This window comes from Clarias gariepinus, chromosome 24 (assembly GCF_024256425.1).
Source record: "Clarias gariepinus isolate MV-2021 ecotype Netherlands chromosome 24, CGAR_prim_01v2, whole genome shotgun sequence".
NCBI lineage: Eukaryota > Metazoa > Chordata > Actinopteri > Siluriformes > Clariidae > Clarias > Clarias gariepinus.
In genome coordinates, this window is record NC_071123.1 from 13,815,138 (window position 1) to 13,837,878 (window position 22,741).

General features: G+C 40.3%; 1 protein-coding gene across 2 annotated transcripts in view; it reads right to left on the bottom strand.

Annotated features, from left to right (window-relative positions):
• Positions 1-428: 428 nt before the first annotated feature.
• lamc3 (laminin, gamma 3) overlaps positions 429-22,741 on the bottom strand; it is a 132,362-nt gene continuing 110,049 nt past the window's right edge. The window contains exons 18-28 of one of the 2 annotated variants that reach the window (XM_053485271.1): positions 21,979-22,177; positions 21,415-21,665; positions 14,119-14,195; positions 12,343-12,477; positions 11,332-11,566; positions 10,875-11,018; positions 7,228-7,330; positions 5,437-5,639; positions 4,909-5,049; positions 1,334-1,433; positions 429-1,093 (exon numbers count right to left, since the gene is read on the bottom strand). In XM_053485271.1, the coding sequence (XP_053341246.1) occupies positions 831-1,093; positions 1,334-1,433; positions 4,909-5,049; positions 5,437-5,639; positions 7,228-7,330; positions 10,875-11,018; positions 11,332-11,566; positions 12,343-12,477; positions 14,119-14,195; positions 21,415-21,665; positions 21,979-22,177 (1,851 nt within the window). In that variant the 3' untranslated portion in view covers positions 429-830. The remainder of the gene's footprint in view (positions 1,094-1,333; positions 1,434-4,908; positions 5,050-5,436; positions 5,640-7,227; positions 7,331-10,874; positions 11,019-11,331; positions 11,567-12,342; positions 12,478-14,118; positions 14,196-21,414; positions 21,666-21,978; positions 22,178-22,741) is intronic. The other variant, XM_053485272.1, reaches the window with a different exon arrangement.

The window sequence follows — 22,741 nt, forward strand, 5'->3', positions numbered from 1 at the left end:
CCTAATTTATGACTGAATGAATTTTAAACACATAATAATAACATTATTATTAATATTATTATTAAATGATTTCTATTTTGCTTTCTTTATTAAATTAACGACTCAGAGCCTATGATAAAGATACTTTGATTTTCTCATTACAAATAAAAAAAATATAAATTATGTTTGGAAGCTGCTTTTGCAACTTTGTATCATAGACTGTATTAAGACTGCATTTTAGATCTAAGGTTTATAAAGATAAAAAGGAGATAAATATGTTGAGTTAGTATAAAGTGTAAATGTATGTAATGTACTGTAATTATATAAAGAATAAGTGTAAAAAGAACAAAAATAGACACTAGAAAATTTTAAATAAAAAATGACTTATAGTGCATGCTTATACATTTTTTTCATACGTTTACGTTGTAAAAGTTAAAAACTTTTCCCCAAGAGTTTTCTAATATAAGCCAGCAGACATGCATTTTTGACATGCAGACACGCATCAGATATAGCTGGATTTAGTTACAAGACTCTAAATTGAGACTAAAAGTTACACAATTTGGTAGATCATAATAAAAACCAAATAACTAAAAAAACATAAATAAAGACTTTCTCTTTTATTGAATTTCAGTATGGGTTATAATGCATAGGTTGCAATTCAAACATGTATGGTTTAACTGTATATGTAATGTCAGAAACCAAATTTTTATTAGTGCTTGTACACCTGGTTGTGTGACGTGGAACTGCATTAACGATTTTCAGTGAGCACACCTCACCTCCACTAGATCCAGATAATATTTATTCAATCAAATATTTAACAATGAGTATGCCAAAGATATAGTTTGTCTTTTCTAGCCTCTTTTATTTCTCCTCTCTGGGCATTGTTTGGGCAGATTCTGAGCAATATCATTCAGGCTGTCCTGCTCTTCTTGGATGTCCTGCAGATTCTTTTCAAGCTCCACCAGCTGCTTTTCTTGAGCCTCAGCAGCTCCAAGAAGTATCTGGAACTTCTTGGTCAGTGCTGGGCTTTCCACACTGCCTCGGAGTACTCGGAGACGTGCAGCTGTCTCATTCAGCACACGGTCGTACTTTTCCACGTCTATGTTCCTTTCTGCTTGGTGTAAGACATGATTGAGATGCAAGTTTAATCATACAAAAAACACCCAGTGTAGGATGTAAATATGAAGGGAAAAAAGGTGTGCAAGAAAATATTTATACAGAACAGAAAAGAATACAACAAAAAAAGGGTGGGAAAGATATGTTGAATACAGAAGAGTCAGGGACGTCAGAAGAAACGAAATGCAGGAGTAAAAGAAAGGAATGTACAAAAAATGTTCCAAGTTTTGGAATGTACCTATCTGACCAAGCATCTCGGCTAGCATGTGAGTAAAACCCTCCAGCTGGCTCTTGGCTGACTCCATGCTGCCCATCACTCCCTTTAAAGAAATATCAGCCTGTGAAGCAGAAATGAGCAGAGAATTGAGAATTCAAAAACGAGAGTGAAGAGTAAAATGGTCACACAGTGTTAAGTAGCTTTAACTGCTATTTCAATTTCAAATTAATTTCACTTTTACATCAGCATTACTTTACAGTTCATGCACCATACACCAGGGCCAGTATTCACAAAACTTATTAACCCCAAAAGTTGCTCCTAGTGATGAAATTCTTAAAATTATGCCATTTTCTTAGATTTATTAATTTCCCCTTAAATTTAGGACAAAAGTTTAGTAAGATCAACAAACATCAATCTAAAATAGATCACAAGTAATAAAACCAGTATGGTAAATTAACATAAGAACTTAAATTTAGTAACTACTGCATGGAAATTTGTTTGCTTCGAAAGTGTACAATTTTTCAGTATTTGTTTTAATTTAAGATATTTAGCCTATAACACACTTTGCATGAAGTATCCTGCATTCATGAGTATACAATTTCTTCTATTAATTCTATTATCAAAATCTAGTATTCGATTTTCACAAAGAAAGCATTTTAAGACACCTTCTCACTAAGATAAAGGTTTTTGTACTTTCCTTACTCAGTTGCTCTGAGAAAAGAGTTGCTCTCAGAAGTTTTCTAAATCAATTTTAGTCTAAGACCCCCAGATAGGTCTTTTTAGGCTAAGATAGGAGCTCTCTGAGAGAATTCTAAAAAGATTTTTGAATACAAGCCCTGATATCTCATGTCTGTGCCACACTCAAAGTTGTAGAATATTTTATAACAGTTCCAAATGCTTATTCATGAGTGGTTATTATAGCATACAGCACAGAGGATCACATACACAATTTCCAGTGTCAGTGAAAACCCCTTACTCAATGTCCAGCAAATGATAAATCCAAAAGTTGCTCAATATTAAAAACTCAACATCCTTAAAAGGGGCCTTCCTTAAAAAAAAAAATACGTTTGACAATATATAACCAATAACAGCTGAGTTACTGCACATCTTAAACGCTTAACCTAATATGAAGTCCTCTTCGTTTTAAGTTCTGTAGGTTCACCTTGTTGATTGAGATTAATAACGATAATCTGAAAATGTGTGTTTTAATCTGACCAAATCTTGTAGTGTACAAGCTCAGTGGTTAAGGCATTGGACTACGGTTCAGAAGATCCCAGGTTCAAACCCCACAACCACCAAGTTGCCACTGTTGGGCCCTTGAGCAAGGCCCTTAACCCTCAATTACTCAGATGTACTTCTCAAAAAATTGGTCCTGGAGGAACGTTGTTTCGTTTCACTGTGTACTAACTGTATATGGTTGAAGTGACAATAAAGCCAACTTGGATTGTTCCAATATATTTATACCAGAACAGTGTTGAATTCTTGAATTAGATTAGAAAGAATTGGATTAGTCAATTTAAATATAACATTATCATTTCTATAGTAACAGCTCATTCACAGAGATTTGTGCAGCAGATTGATAGAGCTGAATAAATCTGATGATACTTAATATAGTATGTTGTACACTGCCTAGCGTCGGAATGGTCAAACCATTGGCCTATATTAAGCAAAGAAAACAATTAAGAAGACTTTGTGGAAGAAATGTGTTAAAAAAAAACATCATGCATGGAAATCACTTAAAAACCTGGTGCTGTTGCAACAGGGAAAACAATCATATCACGCAGTTTGAATAGTTTTAATGTAGTCCTTTGCTTCATCAGCCGAAAGACAATCTTTCCCTACACCATTGTAGGTTATCCTCAGCCGCGCTGGATAGAACAGGTCGTAGCGCGCGCCCTCAATGCCACAGAGTTGTCGTCGGACCTCATTAAAAGAAGCACACGATTTTGCAATTTTTTCTGTGTGGTCGGGAAAAACAAAAATACTAAATTCCTTAGAATTTAATCTGCCCTAGCTCTCTGGAACGCCGTAAAACATCAAGGCATTCACTGTGGTAGTGAAATCTGGCCACAACAGCTCGAGGTCGTTCACCAGGCTTTGGTACAGGCTGTAGAGTGCGATGAGATCGGTCTAAAGTCGGCTCCTTCTCCAGGTAGAGTGCCTCTTTAAGCAACGCAGCGATACTAGAGGTAGTGCAGTTGTTAGGACCCTCAGGAACATCGATTATGCGAACATTATTACGACGTGGTCTGGCGTCCAAATCTTCGCATTTGTTATCCAGTTTAATTAAATCTGCTGTAAGACGTTGTATCTTACTTTGCATTGCAGTACTATCATCAGTACAACTGGAGAGCGAACGCTCCATCTCACCTACGCTACCCTTTAGCGCAGACAGTCCAGCATCAATGGCGGCCTTGTCATTAGCCAGTTGTGTCTTTACAGCCTGTAATTCTGATTTAATTGTAGACAAGTCATAACCCAATGCAGCACGCAGTTCCGCCTTAAAAATATCCGCGATTTCCTTCCTTAATGAGGACAATATCTCGAGCTTCAGCGCACCCGTGTCAATTACAGAGACTGCCTGGTGAACGGTGGGGTCAGCGCGCGGCGGTGAATCATGCGAAGGTGAGGCCGTGACCTGTGGATTAGGCCTCAGTTGTGACTGCGTTGTGCTACGGGTTTTAGTGTTTTTACCGGACATTGTAACCACCTTTAGAGACAAATGTACAATTAAAACTGTTAACGGGGAAGAATGACAGTAAAATTAATACTGGAAAGCGCAATTTAATAACAATTTTAACAATAATCCTCCGGAGCCTCACAAAACACGTCCTTCTCCATCATAAGCTCAACAGCGCCCCCCAGGGAAAACAATCATGACAATGTTTAATAGTGAAAGTAAAATGAGATGTAGGCTCATAGGCCTGGTATTAAACAGCTGTGTGTAACAAAACCAGAAGGTAATAAAAAAACAACTTGCTAGAGGGCATAACGATCAGACTTTAAAGCAATGCAAAAGTGTCATGTGGTCTGATGAGTCCAGACTGACCGTATTCCAGAGCGATGGATGCATCAGGGTTAGAAGAGAAACGTATAAAGCGATGCACCGATCATGCATAGGGCCCACTGTACAAGCATCTAGAGGTAGTGTGTTGATCTGGGATTGTTGCAGTTGCTCAGGTTTAGGCTCAGTAATGTTATGTATCAATAAAAAGAAATCAGCTGACCTCTTGAATGTACTGAATGACCAGGGTATCATGTCTATGGAGTTTTTGCAAAGAGTGGTTCAACCAGCCACCTCTTCATATCAGTCAGTAATGTTTTTCATATAAGAAAGAAGCTCACAGCTGATAAATGACTGCCATAACTAATTAGCTTTATAAACATTTCACAAAAATAAATGTAGCTACAAATCATTTAAAAAATCAACACCACCAACAACAAAATGTTGTTCTTTGGAAAGTCAATGTCATGTAAAAGGATAAGAAGAACATTTTATGTGTTGTGTATGTAAAGGTTTCTCAAACTATACTAAGAAACTATTCATCGAATTCTATTTATGAAATAGAAACAAGTTATGTAACACATTTGTTTACCTCATCTGGCATTTCTGCTGCCACCTGAGAAGCTAAGACCTCCTGCTCTGTCAGCTGCTGCACTGCTGATATCACACCCTTCTTCAGTTGAGCAGACACCTTCTTTGTCTGCTTTGCTTGTGACAGAGATGCCTTAGCCTCCTAAAAGAGATTAGTGTATGGATTTATCTTCCTCTTACTTTATCTAGATGAAATACGGGTTATAATCCTAAGTAGGTTATTATTACTTTTACTGCACACAAAACATTTTTATGACACATATCCGATCATCTATACTGTACGTGACATTTCAAATGATCAACTGCTGAGGCTTTATATTTTACTCTTTTCATATTTCCATGTATACATAATAGGTGTAGATGATTGGAATTGTGATACCTTGAAAAGGTTAATTTTCTTAATTTAGCTTTAGTCTAATCAGTCACATCCAGCACTCCCTCTAATACTAAGAGCGCTAAGATCTTTGCATATGGGCAAATAAGTATTTTGGAAACTTCTCATTTGCATGAAATACCATGTCAAGCTTACCTTGGCCACAGAATTAGCCGTCTTCTGAGTCTGCAATGCTTTATCTCTTGCTTGCGTTGCATTCCCCAGCGCAGGTCTGAGCACTCTCTCAGCATGCCTCACCTTCTTGTTCAGCTCCGTCAGGATTTTCTTCTCCACAATGCCTTCTCGCTTCAGAGCTTCGCGTGTTGTAGTGCGCAGAACAGGCCACTCCTTCTCTATGCCTGTTTTAGAGATGAAACACATTACAACTTTTTTTTTATTCTATTTAACATTAAGTGTGTTAGCATTTTCTATACAGTATGTAAGGTAGATCATCAAGGTTTCTATGTCATGCAAAAATATGTTGATGTGATGTGGCCTAATGTATAATGACTACTATAAAGTGCTGACACTGGAGACGCCTTCCAAAAATTAAAAATAGACTAAAATCTACAATATAATATAATCTATATATAATCTCATTTTTCTGAAGAGGTAAAGATGTAACTTTTCCAAAATGCAGACGCTAGGATGGAAGGATTTAAGATTTCTTGGTTAGCAAGTGAGTGAACTAATCTGTTTCTCCTGAATGTTCTCATGGAACTATAAATGGATAAAATGTACAACATGTTGTTCTTTATTAAAGGAAAAAATTAAAAAAATAAGTTAGCTGTAATATAAGATAAATGAAAACATCTGTTATTAGTTTAGTGTGGAAACTGTAACTCCACTTCATGCTGGGCTGCAACACGCTGTCACGCATAAGAGTTAGAGCAGATCCAAGTGGAGAGTGAATTTTAATAAAGTGCTTTACAAGAATACATAATCTAAGATGAAAAACAAGAACGGCATTAGCATGGTAACATCACAACGGTTCGTAGCAACAAGAACAACTAACAACAACAGGAATATGATAAAAATAAAAAACATCAATAGCTTTGTGCACTGGTGGACAAAGGATGTTGGAACAGGAAGGGGCCATCATCCCCCAAGCTGTTCCCACAAATTTGGGAGCATGATATTGTCCAAAATGTCTTGGTATGATGAAACATTAAGAGTTCCTTTTACTGGTAGTAAGGGGCCGAGCCCAACTCCTAAAAAACAACCCCACAACATAATTCATCTCCACCTAACTTTACACTTGGCACAATGCAGGCAGACAAGTACCGTTCTCCTGACAAAGGCCAAAACCAAACTCATCTATCGGATTGCAAGACAGAAAAGTGTGATTCATGCTCTAGAGTTCAGTGGCGGCGTGCTTTACACCACTACATCCGATGCTTTGCATTGCACTTGGTGATTTAAGGCTTGGATGCAGCTGCTTCTATTCCATGAAGCTCTCGATGCACTGTTCTTGAGCTAATTTGGAGATCAGTAGCTATTGACTCTGCAGAAGGTTAGTGACATCTGTGCACTATGCGCCTCAGTGTCCATTGACCCCGCTCTGTGATTTTACATGAGAGTTGCTGTTCCCTGTCACTTCCACTTTGTTACAATACCACCAACAGTTGACTGTGGAATATTTAGCAGCGAGTGGACGACTGAACTTATTGCAGAGGGGGAATGAATCTGTTTTTATCTCCAATATATCCCTGCAACTTTTATTCTATTCTATTAACTCTATAAAATATCTTACTCAATCTTATGATAATGTATATAACTGTCAATTCTTTCTTTCTTTCTTTTTTTTTTACATTTCATTCCAGAAACCCTGCTTACAAAATGAAACTGTTGGACATTATGCTAGAAATAACAGTGCGGAGTGTTGTGATGGAATAACAAAGAAATTAAATGTGAATTGTGTGGGGACTGTATGGTTACAAGTTTTACCCTCTATATGTTTATGAAGAGAGGATGCCTCCGATTCTATCTTCTTTCCTTCCACCACTGAAGTGAGGGCTGCCTCTTTGAGCCCCAGGGCAAGATCTGTCAGCTTTACAGAGACAGATGACATGACGGAAAGACAAAATGTTAGCAACTAAGCACAGCAGTGACAAACTTGTCATGAGAAACTTATATAAACTACTATATAAAGCATAGAGCTGTTAGACACTGTGTGTTTTGTAAGATGAATCAGTTCCTTTTGTATTTGTATTGTAATTTTGTATAGTGTTTTATAATATTAGATAATATGGTATTCAATTTAATTGTTAATTTAAGTCCTACCGTAAGATATGCTACAAGTGAGCAACCAATCTAAAATATTTCAGCATTTAGCATACAGATAAAAATAGACAACAACAGTTTGTCTGCTATATGCTAATACATTTAATAAGTATAGAATAAAGAAATAAATTAGTTAATATTTAATGTTTTTAAATAAACATTTAGTTAGTTGGATGGTTTAGATAGTTGGATGGATATACAGTATGTACAGTATACATATATATATATATATATATATATATTCATTACACACAACTGAAGTAGTTCAAGCCTTTTATTGTTTTAATATTGATGATTTTGGCATACAGCTCATGAAAACCCAAAAATCTAAAAAAAAATGAGCATATAATGAAAAGGTTCTCTAAACGATCTATTAACCGAATCATCTGAATCAACGAATTAACACTAAACACCTGCAAAAGATTCCTGAGGCTTTTAAAAACTCCCAGCCTGGTTCATTACTCAAAACCGCAATCATGGGTAAGACTGCCGACCTGACTGCTGTCCAGAAGGCCATCATTGACACCCTCAAGCAAGAGGGTAAGACACAGAAAGAAATTTCTGAACGAATAGGCTGTTCCCAGAGTGCTGTATCAAGGCACCTCAGTGGGAAGTCTGTGGGAAGGAAAAAGTGTGGCAGAAAACGCTGCACAACGAGAAGAGGTGACCGGACCCTGAGGAAGATTGTGGAGAAGGACCGATTCCAGACCTTGGGGGACCTGTGGAAGCAGTGGACTGAGTCTGGAGTAGAAACATCCAGAGCCACCGTGTACAGGCATGTGCAGGAGATGGGCTACAGGTGCCGCATTCCCCAGGTCAAGCCACTTTTGAACCAGAAACAGCGGCAGAACAGCTGACCTGGGCTACAGAGAAGCAGCACTGGACTGTTGCTCAGTGGTCCAAAGTACTTTTTTCGGATGTAAGCAAATTTTGCATGTCATTCGGAAATCAAGGTGCCAGAGTCTGGAGGAAGACTGGGGAGAGGGAAATTCCAAAATGCCTGAAGTCCAGTGTCAAGTACCCACAGTCAGTGATGGTCTGGGGTGCCATGTCAGCTGCTGGTGTTGGTCCACTGTGTTTTATCAAGGGCAGGGTCAATGCAGCTAGCTATTAAGAGATTTTGGAGCACTTCATGCTTCCATCTGATGAAAAGTTTTATGGAGATGAAGATTTCATTTTTCAGCACGACCTGGCTCCTGCTTACAGTGCCAAAACCACTGGTAAATGGTTTACTGACCATGGTATTATTGTGCTCAATTGGCCTGCCAACTCTCCTGACCTGAACCCCATAGAGAATCTGTGGGATATTGTGAAGAGAAAGTTGAGAGACGCAAGACCCAACACTCTGGATGAGCTTAAGGCTGCTATCGAAGCATCCTGGGCCTCCATAACACCTCAGCAGTGCCACAGGCTGATTGCCTCCATGCCACGCCGCATTGAATAATAATAATAATAATAATATCTCAGTTTTATATAGCGCCTTTCAAAATACCCAAGGTCGCTTTACAGTATAAGGCGTGTGTAATGGAAGCATGTAAGGGGGGGTGGGACTAGAGGCCAAAGGCTTCTGTGAAGAGATGTGTTTTGAGGTACTTTTTAAACAGGGGTAGTGAAGGGGCACATTGGACATGAGGGGGTAGCTTGTTCCAGAGAGTGGGGTCAGCTACATTAAAGGCTCTGTCCCCAAAGGTCTTGAGTCTGCTGCGGGGGACGATCAGCTGGCCCTTGGAAGAGGACCGCAGGGACCTCAGAGGGGTGGAGGGGTGGAGGAGGTCAGTATGGTAGTGGGGAGCCAGTCCATGGAGAGATTTGTAGGTGAGGAGGAGGACTTTGTAACTAATGCAGGATTTGATGGGGAGCCAGTAAAGCTGTTTGAGAATGGGAGTGACGTGGTGCCAGGGCCTAGTGCCTGTTAGAACCCTTGCAGCAGCATTCTGGACGTATTGCAGTCTATCCAGGGCTTTGTTTGGCAGACCTGACAAGATGGCATTGCAATAGTCCAGACGGGAGGAGATGAAAGAGTGGATGAGGGTCTCTGTTAGTGAAACAGAGAGTGAGGGCCTGAGTCTGGAGATATTCCTTAGGTGATAGAAGGCAGATTTGGTAATTCCTTTGACGTGGGACTAAAATGATAGGGTAGGATCCAGGATGATGCCCAGATTGCAGACTTCAGGGGATGGAGTGATGGAACAGCCATCCACATCCAGGTGGAGGTCCGCAACCTTCCTAAGCAGTGGTGCTTGTGCCACCACCATGAGCTCCGTTTTGCTGCTGAAATATGCTAATTTTTTAAGATAGGAATTTTGGGTTTTCATGAGCTGTATCCCAAAATCATCAATATTAAAACAATAAAAGGCTTGAACTACTTCAGTTGTGTGTAATGAATCTAAAATATGTGAAAGTCTAATGTTTATCAGTACATTACAGAAAATAATGAACTTTATCATAATATGCTAATTTTTTGAGAAGGACCTGTATATATTTTAAACTCTGGTCAAAATTCACATTCACATACTATAGGCAATTTAAGAACTTCAATTGACATAATCTGCAAGTCAACTGTGGGAGAAAACAGGAGTACCAGTAGAAAACCCACCAAGCACCCCCAAGATGGGATCGAACCCCGACTCTGGAGGTGCAAGGCGACAGTGCTTACCACTGAGCCACCATGCCGACATTACTGATATATATCCATCATAAATAGCGATTTTTGCAGTTATTTGCAATCTACATGTCATTCTCTATAGAATTAAACAATGCACTAGAAAAAAAATTCCAGACAGTCCTAACAACTGGAATTTAATGGCAATTTCCTAGGCTGTTCATACTTTATGTAATGTTATAGTATGTATGCATCATAACTATTATGATGAATTATAGATAAATATATACAATTAGTGATTAAAAGGAATATAATTTTACCTATTAAAACATTTAATACATTAAATGTTTATTTCTTTATTCTATATTTATAAAAAGTAATAGCATAGATCAGCAATTCTCAACCCCTGCACATTTTAGTATTTTATCAGCTCCCAGCAGACCTGATTTAAATAATCAGTGAACTTTCGCAGCCTTTTCTGAATTGAAGTACAGTGATGCAGGGGCACCACTAAAACGTGTAGGGAAGGGGGTCCTTTAGGACCATGGCTGAGAACCTCTTGCGTAGAAGACCATAATAATATAGGCTTGTCAGTGTTTGAAGCATACAGGCCCATGTGAACTGTGTATTTGTTAACTTTTGACTGTAACCCAGTATGTGTTATTTGTCAAAAGGACATTTAAATTTCAAGGTACTTTTCTAAACTCACCTGGTGGAACTCTTCAGTGGTGTTTAGATCATTAAGTGCATTTGCTAGTCTTGGTTCTAACTCCTGCCTGGTCTTATTTAGCAACTGTTCCTTGGACTGGATCAGCAAATCCAACTCTGTCGTCCTGTTAGCCAGGTCTAGGCTCTGAAACCAAAGTGGTTGTTTTATCATAGTTAAAAAAACAGCTGGTTCTGATGGCTGATGTACACAATTTCTGATTTTCCTCTTTCCAGTAAAAACAGTTTTTATAGCACTGTAAAATAATTTAACTTTTCATTGCCTTCTACAAAAACTATATTGGTATAAGCCTTTAATGATTTAGTTTTCTACAGCTGCTTCAGTTAAAGGACTCTTATTAATATTGCATGCGTGTGCAGCTCATGATTCTGAAGGTCTGTTAGGGTGATTAATTAACGTGTTGTGTATTTTGTCCTTCCAAAGTGATATGTGATTAAACCTGGATCAGCTGTGCATCCTGTGTTAATGTATTATCTGCTTCATTGAGCTGCTCTGCAAAGGTTGCGTTCACGGGGTTGTTATTTATGTCCTTGTGCTGCTTGGGGAGAGTGTCGGTAACATTTTGTAAAATGGCCTCTGCTTCTTTGTTCTGCTTCTCCACTGACAGGTAGGTGGCATGGGTCTCATTTGCCTGTCGTGTAAGATTCTCCTTCAGCTGCTGCATCTCTGACAGTCTGATGCAAGCATGTTCACACACACACACACACACACACATACACACACGCACACACACTAAATCAATATGATATTTACTTAGTAAAAAAAAAAAAAAGAAAACACCAAAAACATCATAATGACCCACTAATATACCACTTAAACTGCTTAAATTCTTTTATTTTAAGCAGAACCTTTTCCACAGGCTCAATCTAAATACTGCTGACATCAGGGGCGAGATCTCTATAAAGTGTATCAAACACGAAACCAGACTAACTACAGTAATAATAAGGTAAAATTTCCTGGAAATATTCTTGCTTAAAGTGATGTTTATTCAATGCATTTAATACCTGCCAATCATGGGTACTAATTTGTGCACACACACTTGATAAACCTCGTTGCATAAACACTGGCCTGATTTTGCTCTAAATCGAATGTTCAGTAAGAAAAATTTAAAAAGCAAAATAGACAATGTATTTTAGACATTAAATACACCATAGATGTTGATAAAACATTTTTTTTCATTTGCATGTCTTCAAACAGCCACCATCAAGTCCTGCGTGAGGTGTTAGGAGCATGTATTGTGTGTGTTTAAGCTTTCACTGACTGAAGCTAAAGGTATGGTAAAAAAAAATGTCAGTTCAATTTATTCCAAATAATTCTTGGAAATTCTTTTTAATAAAATGTAAAAAATTATGTAAAATATTATCATATTCTTAAGTATTAAGTGTCAATAAAAATATATTTCCACAATCACTATTTTAGCATGTTTATAATTTACACGCATCATACTCACCGCTCAGTAAGCTCTTGTATATGATGCTCTGTTGAGTTGTCCTCTAGTAGGTCCAGCAATATCAAATAGGTTTTGTTAGAAACTTTTAAAGCCTCTCCTGCTAGCCCTTCAATCTGAGCAGCCATTTTGTTTTGACTGAAAAAAAAAAAAACTCTCAAGATTAGGTATTTCCTGAAAATGCTTATATTCCAATTATTTTAAGTGCTCATTTTTAAATAGCTCATTAATATATAAAAATGTATTGCATTTGTTAACTAAATATCAGTAAGTTAGTATTTTACTAACACCTCTGCATATGTCATGCCTAGATTGCAGACATGCATTTATGCTTGTTTTTTATTTACTAAAAGTGAATTTCAATGTTCTGCCAAAAGCATACTGTGTGTTGCATAGCATTCTATTTTCTCATTGACACCTTGGGGCGAGTTTAAAAACAGTGATACCTTGGATTGCAAGTAACTTGGTCTGCAAGCATTTTACAAGGAATTTTTAAAATAAAGTTTAACTTGTTAAATTAGTGAGGTCTTGATATTCCAGTACTGTAGTATGTCTGTTGTCTGCCAAATGTCACGTGATCACAACTAAGCTAAAGGTTCTCCTCTCTCTCGCGCTGTGGGATTGTGGGTAATCACTGTATAAATACAGATCATTTACTGCTTTCTGTTTCACCCAAATGAGGATGGGTTCCCTGTTGAGTCTGGTTCCTCTCAAGGTTTCTTCCTATTACCATCTCAGGGAGTTTTTCCTTGCCACTGTCGCCTTTGGCTTGGTCACCAGGGACAAACTGACCATTGTGATTCATACAAATTCACATTTCATACAAACTTAAATAATTCTTTTGATTGTGTAAAGCTGCTTTGCGGCAATGAAAATTGCTAAATGCGCTATACAAATAAAATTGAATTGAATTGAATTAATCGTCTCCCATGCTCTGAGTGTGCATGCGTCACCCATATAGTCACATGTGCCCGTAAAGCATTTAAAAAGTTTTTTTTTCCAAGTGTAGTGACTGTTCTCTATTAACTGTATTTCAATAACCGCCCTTGTGAAGATTTTTTTAAAAAGGCTGTAGCAGTGCAGGAGACGGCTTTATTTATTTTTCCTTAATATTTTGTATTAACAATTTTTATATAAATATTTTGAGTTGTGGAATGAATCATCTGAGTTTCCATTATTTCTTGTTGGGAAATTTGCTTTGATATATGATGTATAAGCATGCCTCCGGAACAAATTATGCTTGCAATCCAAGGTTTAACTGCACTGGCATGTACATTCACCCTATCAGCATGCTTTTGAACAGGTTCACAGGGGGGCTATTGAACATAAGAATTAAATGTAAAACTAAAGAACCAGGAGGTATGAGGCAGCAATGCTACACATTGTACTGCCCTGCTTAACAAATTAAACATATAATATTATCAGTACTGTCCTTTAGGCAACTCTTCAGAATCATATTTTATTAGACACTTCTAACATTGGTGTAATTTAATCAGCTAAGAACATGTCACCCTAATCAGTCTGGAGCCTTTTATTAAAGTTGATCTTAGGTCATTTAATTCAAATTGCTGTCTGAAAACCAGGAATAGTCAAAAGAATCTCATTTCTTATTTTTAGCATTTCGAGGCCCTTTGTGAAGCCAGCAGTTTTAAGAGCCCTTATCTGCTTCATTACTCCAAGGCACACATTCCGTTTTCTTCATTAGTCACTTAAATGAATGGTAGACACTAATGAGCTGACATGACTGCATTTTCATTGCAGTTTAATTTCCCAACCTACCTGCTAACCAAAGCTTCTGATTCATTCACAAGGGCATTCCATTCAGTTGGTCCTTTTGGGATAATGAATGGAATTACCTGAAACAAGAAAAGGGAAATTAACATGGATATTACGCTTCACATTTAAACTACATGACAGGAACATGACAATGTTACAAATATTAATTATTATAAAATATTAGAAACAAATATTAATTTAAATTGTCAACACTGTCAGTGACTGCACATTATGATACAATTTGGCAATTTTTGTATGTTGGGACAATAATAGTACTTGATTGTATTTAAAGGTTATAAGTACTTGAATGAAACAATGTTGGAATAATGTTGTCAACATGACATTGGGACATAAACAATGTCCCTAAAAAATTGTTGAGAAAACAAATTTAAAACCAAACTAATGGCCTAAGCAGGTCTCCAAATCCAGAGCCTTTGGTGGGAATGCTGCATGCTAACCACTGGACCATTAAGGAACATGCTGTTGTAAATTGTCCAGTGTGTTCACTACCTGACAAACTGGACCCACTACAGTTCGCTTACCGTCCAAATCGTTCTATTGATGATGCCATCTCTCATCTCCTCCACACATCACTCACTCACCTGGACACTAGAAGGGGGAATTAAGTTAAAATGCTCTTCATCGACTACAGCTCAACATTTAATACTATAATTCCCTTCACACTCACCACCAGGCTGAAGCGCCTAGGACTCAACTCATCTCTGAGCCAGTGGATCTCTAATTTCCTAACTGGCAGACTACAGGCAGTAAAGATGGGCGAACATGTCTCAGCCTCCATCACTCTCAGTGTCACGACACGTCAAGCCACAGCCCCATCATGATCACCTGAGAATCTCCCATTCCATGCTTCCAACCACCTCTTATCTCTTACTGCCTCACTCTCCGCTCTCCACACACCTGTATTTAAGCCCCGCCATGACACCATCATGTCGCCAGATTATTGTGTGCCTTTTTATAGCCCAATTCTCCACAGCATGGAGCTTAACCCGCGCCTATTCTTTAATCCACTCGGCCGGCTCAGTCTGCCCCACACAAGCACTATCACGAACATATCACTTGTCACTCGGAATCACCGGTTTGCCACGCCACGCCTCCCTGCTCCGCCTACCTATGACGAAAATCCAGCCACATGTCGCTCTTTTTTATCCCAATGCTCTCTCGTTCTGGAACTGCAGGCCACATCATTTCCCACAGAGCGCCCTAAGGTCGCCTACTGTACATCATCACCCTTCTCTCTGGAAAGGCGAGAAAGTGGTTTACTTATAAAACTTTTAATGAGGAAATGAGGAGGGTTTTTGATCGTTCCTTCACAGGACATTATGCAGCGAACCAAATACTTCAGTTACGCCAGGGAGCATGTTCTGTCTCTGACTATGCCATTTGGCATCAAGACTTTGGCTCCCTCTTGTGACTGGGACGAAAAAGCTCTTTTCGACTGCTTCCTCCATGGGCTTTCAGACTAAGTTAAAGACGAGCTCGCAGCTCGTGAACTCCCCTCGGATCTGCAGGGACTTGACCTAGCAACACGTATTGATGCCTGCAAGCGGGTTTGCCGATCTGAACGGCAGCCCTGTCTCCAACATGCACCCCTGCACCAGCCTTAGTCACCCCCGAGGCACCCCCCGAACCCATGCAGATAGGCCGCACACGAATCTTACCCAAGGAACATCAGCGCCGCCGAGACGATGGTGCCTGCTTCTGTTGCGGCCAGACCGGTCACACCGTACGATCCTGCCCACTAAAGGGTCAGGCCCCCCCGTAATTCTGGGGATACAGAAGGGGCCAGCTTCCGGTTCGTCCCCGGACCAGCGATCATGTTTTTCAGTGACCTTGACCCATGGTGACCGATTCTATGCCACTTTTGCTCTAGTGGACTCTGGGGCGGACCAGAACTTAATTTCCTCCTCTATTGTCTCAGAGTTTCAGATTCCACTTACACCCCTACACCAACCTTTTACTGTTCAGGCCCTTGATGGTAGCAGGCTAACTCCCATTACTCATCGCACCACCCCCATTACCCTACAGTTCTCAGGCAATCACATTGTAACTATTACATTTCTAATCATTCAGAACGCTCATGCACCCATTTTGGTGGGGCTCCCTTGGCTAAAATTACATAACCCCCACATTGATTGGATAAAAAGGAGCATCCTTGATTGGAGCCCCACCTGTCTCTCCTAATGTTTACACTCCGCTCTCACGGGCCGGACCACGCCTACGCCACGAGAGGAGATCCCCGATTTAACCAAGGTTCCGCCTGAATACCATGACCTGCGACAAGTGTTTAGCAAATCACGGACCGTATTCTTACCACCTCACCGCCCCTACGACTGCGCGATTGACCTCCTTCCCGGCACCACCCCACCCAAGGGGCGACTCTATTCCCTTTCTCGGCCAGAGAGAGAGGCCATGGAACAGTACATTGATGAATCGCTTACAGTAGGGATTATTCGCCCATCATCCTCACCGGTGAGGGCGGGATTCTTCTTCGTTGAAAAGAAGGACAAGTCCCTCAGGCCTTGTATCGATTATAGAGGTTTAAATGAGATCATGATAAAGAATCGCTACACTCTCCCACTGATGTCATCCGGCGTGTCTTCACCAAACTAGATTTACGAAATGCCTATTACCTTGTCAGGATACGGGAAGGCGATGAGTGGAAGACTGCTTTCAACACACCCACGGGCCATTACGAATATCTCGTTGTTCCATTTGGTTTGACCAATGCACCAGCTGTGTTCCAGGCCCTCATTAATGACATTCTTAGAGATTTCCTCAACGTCTTTGTCTTCGCGTATCTAGATGATATCCTAATATTTTCACGCTCTACAAAGGAACACAAATGTCACGTACGCCAGGTCCTGCAACGGCTGTTAGAAAATAAACTGTACGTCAAAGCAGAGAAATGTGAGTTCCATTGTACCTCCACCTCCTTTCTGGGTTACTCCATCTCCCTGGCAGGCATCCAGATGGACCCCACCAAAGTCAAGGCGGCTCCCTGAGTGGCCATCACCATCCTTAAGACGCGAACTTTAACGGTTCTTGGGGTTCGCTAACTTCTATCGTCGCTTCATTTGAAGTTATAGCATGGTGGCGACCCCACTTACTGCACTCACCTCATCAAAGACTCCATTCCGATGGAACTCACTGGCTGATAAGGCCTTCAAGGAACTTAAGCGGCGCTTCACCACGGCCCCAGGTCTCATTTTTCCAGACCCTTCCCTCCAGTTTGTCGTTGAGGTAGACGCACCCGAGACAGGAGTAGGGGCTGTCCTGTCACAGAGAGCTTCGGAGGATAACAAACTTCACCTAAGGCAGCTCATTTTATTCCACTACCCAAGCTTCCGTCCGCCAAAGAAATGGCTGAACTCCTATTTAAACATGTTTTTTGACTCCACGGACTCCCTATCGATATTGTCTCTGACAGGGGTCCCCAGTTCTCCGCCCAGTTCTGAAAGGCTTTTTCCAACCTCATTGGTGCCACCCCCAGTCTCTCGTCCGGTTTTCACCCCCAAACTAATGGCCAAACAGAACGGATGAACCAGAACCTAGAGAAATCGCTAAGGTGCATGCCCTTCCGGGACCTATCCTCCTGAAGCCGCTTTCTCCCCTGGGTGGAGTATGCCCACAACACACTCCCTACTTCCCCCACTGGCATGACCCCTTTCTGTCTGGGTTATCAACCACCCCTCTTTGCCCAAGAAGAGGAGGTGGCTGTCCCATCAGCCCTAACATTCGCCCGTCGCTGCAAAAAGACATGGCAACGTGCCCGCAATCAGCTGCTACGCACTGTAGGCATGTTCCAGCATCAGGCTAACCGTCACAGTTCGTCAGCACCCCGGTATCGCATCGGTCAAAGGGTCATGCTGTCCACACGAGATCTTTCCCTTAAGACCACTTCAAGAAAGCTCTCTCCAAGTTTTGTCGGTCCCTTCACAATCAACCACATCATTAACCCATGCTCTGTCCGACTCTCTCTACCCCTCTCCATGCGTCGAATTAACCCCACCTTCCATGTCTCCCAGATTCGCCTCCCCCACCACCTGACTAATTGATGGGGTCGAAGCCTTCATGGTCCGCAGGCTCCTCAAGTCTCGCCACTGCGGACGTGGCCTCCAGTACTTGGTAGACTGGGAGGGTTACGGCCCCGAGGAAAGAAACTGGGTACCCGCTAGATTCATTCTAGATCGTTCTCTAACCACCGATTTTCACAGACTACACCCCGAGGCACCCGCAAGAATGCCTCGAGGCGTTCATAGGGGGGAGGGTACTGTCACGACACGTCAAGCCACAGCCCCATCATGATCACCTGAGAACTCCCTTTCCATTCTTCCAACCACCTCACTCTTACCACCTCACTCTCCGCTCTCCACACACCTGTTCACTATCAGTCATCACCCATCATACCTATTTAAGCCCCGCCACGACACCACCATGTCGCCAGATTATTGTGTGCCTTTTGATAGCCCGATTCTTCAGCGTTAATTCCATGTCTACCTGACTACCTGTTACCGTCTTCGCCTCGTGCTTGTTTCATGTTTGGGTTCCACGCTCACAGAATTTTGTTATCGACCTTTGGATTTTCCACAACGACTACGAATTCGGATCACAGACTTTCTCTCATCTCTTTGGCTCTGAACCTCGCTTGCCTTCGGCGACGAATAAGCTTCGCGCAATCCGTCACCAACTAGTGTGACATCTCCATTCTCTCACCGGCTCTCCACGTCTCTGCAACACTGCGCGAGTCGCGCTGCACACAAAGCTTCCTCACCGGCTCTTTGCACTTCCGCATTCCTGCTTATGACACACAAGGCGCTCTCGCCGACTCGCTGCGCTTCAGCATTCCTCCCAGGCCCACGACGCACACAGAGCGCTTCCGCATTCCAGTGAGACTCTCTGCTCACACCACAGCACGGAGCTTAACCCGCACCTACTCTTTAATCCACTCGGCTGGCTCAGTCCCACACAAGCACTATCACGAACATATCACTTGTCACTCGGAATCACCGGCCTAATTCTGCGCTTGGATCCATCACGCCCTCTAGCGCCCCCTGACACTCAGCACTGGAGCCCCCCAGGGTTGTGTTCTGAGCCCCCTACTGTACTCTTTGTACACATATGACTGTGTGGCCACTACCAGCTCCACCACCATCATTAAGTTTGCTGATGACACCGTCGTGGTGGGCCTGATCTCTGATAACAACGAGACGGCCTACCTGAAGGAAATTAGGAATTTGGAGAACTGGTGCCAGAGGAACAACCTTCTTCTAAACGTCAGTAAGACAACGGAGTTGATAGTGGACTTCAGCACTAAGCAGGAGAGAACCTACCAGACCCCCATCATCAACGAGAGCCCAGTGGAGAGAGTGGACAGCTTTAAATACCTCTGTGTTCACATCACGCAGGACCTGTCATGGTCCTGTCACATTAACACCGTAGCTAAAAAGGCCCGGCAGCGTCTCTACCTCCTCAGACGCCTAAGAGACTTCAGACTGCCCAACAAGGTGCTTAGGAACTTTTACTCCTGCACCATAGAGAGCATCCTGACGGGAAACATCACAACCTGGTTCGGGAACAGCACTATGCAGGACAGACGAGGTGCGATCAGCAGAGCGCACCATCCGCACCGAGCTCCCTGACCTGCACTCGATCTACAGCAGGCGGTGTATTTATTTTAATTTTTAATTTGATTTTATTCTTTCTTAGTTAAATTTACCTTCTATTTTATTTTTCATATTTATTTCCTATTCATAGTCTTTTATTTTAAGGTCACGAGCAGTTGTCTAAGCATTTCACTGCATATCGTACTGTGTATGACTGTGTATGTGACAAATAAAATTAGAATTTGAATTTGAATACAAGACAGCAAAAATCACAATCATGTTACAGTACAGTAATTTGGAAGCTAGGATGCACATTTATAAGTATTAATGGCACATGCTGTGTGTAGGAAACATGTTGTGTCCACCTTAGTCTCAGAATGTTATTCTAAACCCTGTTAGAAACTTAAGGAACACTGTGTGGATGGATCTTAATCGGCAAAAATGCTCCAAATAAAAGTTTGTTGCTTTGAGATTTTATGTAAAACATGTTGTTTGGGTCAGTCATTTAACATTATCTCAACATCATTTTATTAAAGTAATTTCTAACTTTAAGGCAGGTGTCTTAGTGGTTAAGGTGTTTGGTTACTGGGTGGAAGGTCCCAGGGTCGAATACCAGAACCACTAAGTTGCCACTGTTTGATTGTTGAGCAAGGCCCTTAACCCTCAACTGCTCAGCTGTAAAATAAGATAAAATGTCAATTCTTTTGGATAAGGGCATCTTCCACATGCCATAATGTAAAACTTTCCAAAACAAAATTGTCTAATTGTCTTAATGGTAGGATAGAGTTCATATAGGTAACATTTTCGCCACCAAATTACAATGGTTATTAAACATTAGTGTTCCTGTTGCCAATGGTCAAAAAAGGGAAGATTATCTATATTAGATTCAAGAACAAGAATCTTAGCCTGTCTTAGCACAGATGTACAAAAATTCAAAAGTTCAGGACTGGATAAGACTTTTTCCAGCTAATCTTTAACTCTTTGGCCTTGTACCCATTAATTCTGTGATGCTCAATGTCCAAAAATGTATTTTCATTTGCCAGACAGAAGGCCATTAAAATTACTGTTAGTGATCATGATTGACTACAGCTGGCTTTTTTGCCAACATAAAAAATGGTTTATTTAACAGCACTCACTTTGTCAAGGTTTTGAAAAAACTGAAACGGTCACCCAGAATTTCACATTGGCATTAATTATTACTGTAGGAAGCCAACAAAAAAGAGGCCGCTGCTAAAAAAATCAAGTCCTTTAAGCTCAACTAAGATTTGCAGCTGGCCAAATGGACAAAATAAATAAATAAATTAATTAAAATAACCTTCACATTTTAAATTTTTAAATCATTTCTAGAATTCATTGTAAGTCAAATGAAATTCATGTTCATGATAAATTTTCTGACTACTACTATAAGATACTTGACTTGTATAATTCATATTAGGTTTATCAAGTGTATAATATGACACACACATAAACACAACGTATGTTTCCTACACTCACACAACCTATACTCCTTTTGTCATTTTATTCTTTTATCATCTAATTTTACCTTCACCTACTTTACTGTGATGTCTTTTGTTTTAAATTACTCAAATTTATATTTATTATATTAAAGGCACTGGAACACCCCATGAATGTAACAGAATGTAATATGTATGCTTCACACATTGTGAACACTTACTAGACTGTTAAGGTCTAAGGTCATCTTCTGAAGCTGTGAGTGCGATTGGGTGACAGCAGCAAATGTGTCCACAAGAGCTCGGCACTTATTTATTGACTTCAACGTCATATTGCTTTGCTCACGGCCAGCACTTCCTTTTTCCTTTAGGAGGTTGCAGTTAATTATATTGGCAAAGTAATGCAGCTGCAGCTGTAGGGCTTGTGCAGATGTTTCCAGCTGTGTGAGCTGGCTGATGAAAGCATCTCGTGCCTCTGTACAAAAAAAAAAAACATAATTACTATTGCTTTACTGAGCCAGTTGAAGCTGAACTTTCACAGGGACTTTTTCCCCAATGAGCAAACCCTTGAGACAGTGACATTAAAGTTGTAATCTTCCTTTAATTAATCTTTCATTAATTAATCTACCTTTCATCTTTACAGCTCACAAACCCTGTGAGATAACAGCACAAGTCTAATTGCCTAATAATTAAAAACGCTCCTAGATACACCAGCACACATTTTTCGGGTGAGTGAAAAAGTAGGCAATTTCACCATTTTACCTTTTATGGCTTTTAATTTATTTTACCTTGGATGGCTAGAAAATCCTCCAGTGCATTGGGTAAGTAATCCTCCCCTTGATGCTCATGCAAGTGATTGTCGAGCTTGTGACGCTGTCGTATGTGATTTGGACGCACATAGATTAGTTGCCTCATGCCTGGTCTCCTGCAGTCATAGTTGGAAAGCAGTCTCTCTAAACTGTACAGCTGGCTTTTAAGTTTAGTCACCTGTGGGGTAAAAAAGTTAAATAAATGTGGTGGTGCATTATTACTGTATTAGTTTTTTTAATGCACTGCTCATGTTTAATTGACATCAAATAATCAGCTGCTGCTTGCAGTCCCTTCGAACCATATCAAAATCAAAGATAGATATATTTTTTACAATATTATAACAATATATTGTAGTTACTGTATGATCAGCCTATAATACTGTAAAAGTTAATACTTTTCGAGCAAAAATTAAGAAATATTCAATGCTTTTGTAGCATATACAGTACAGCGCAATAGAAGCAAAGTCAGAGGATGTTAGTTTGAACATTTGCTGTAAATTATATATTTTTTATACAATTTTGCCTATGGATAAAGTCTAAAAATCACCCTGTGTAACATTGATTTTTTTCTTTTCTTTTTTTTTTTTTTTAAAACAATACATAGAAGATAAAAAAAGTTTCCAGAAAGTTCCACAGGGCATCTAGTTAAGCACTTAAAGTAATGTTTTTAAAAATTATGTTAGAATCTGTGAATTAAAATTGCCCCTTATTCCAGTGTTTCAGGGATAGATCAAAGGTTAAG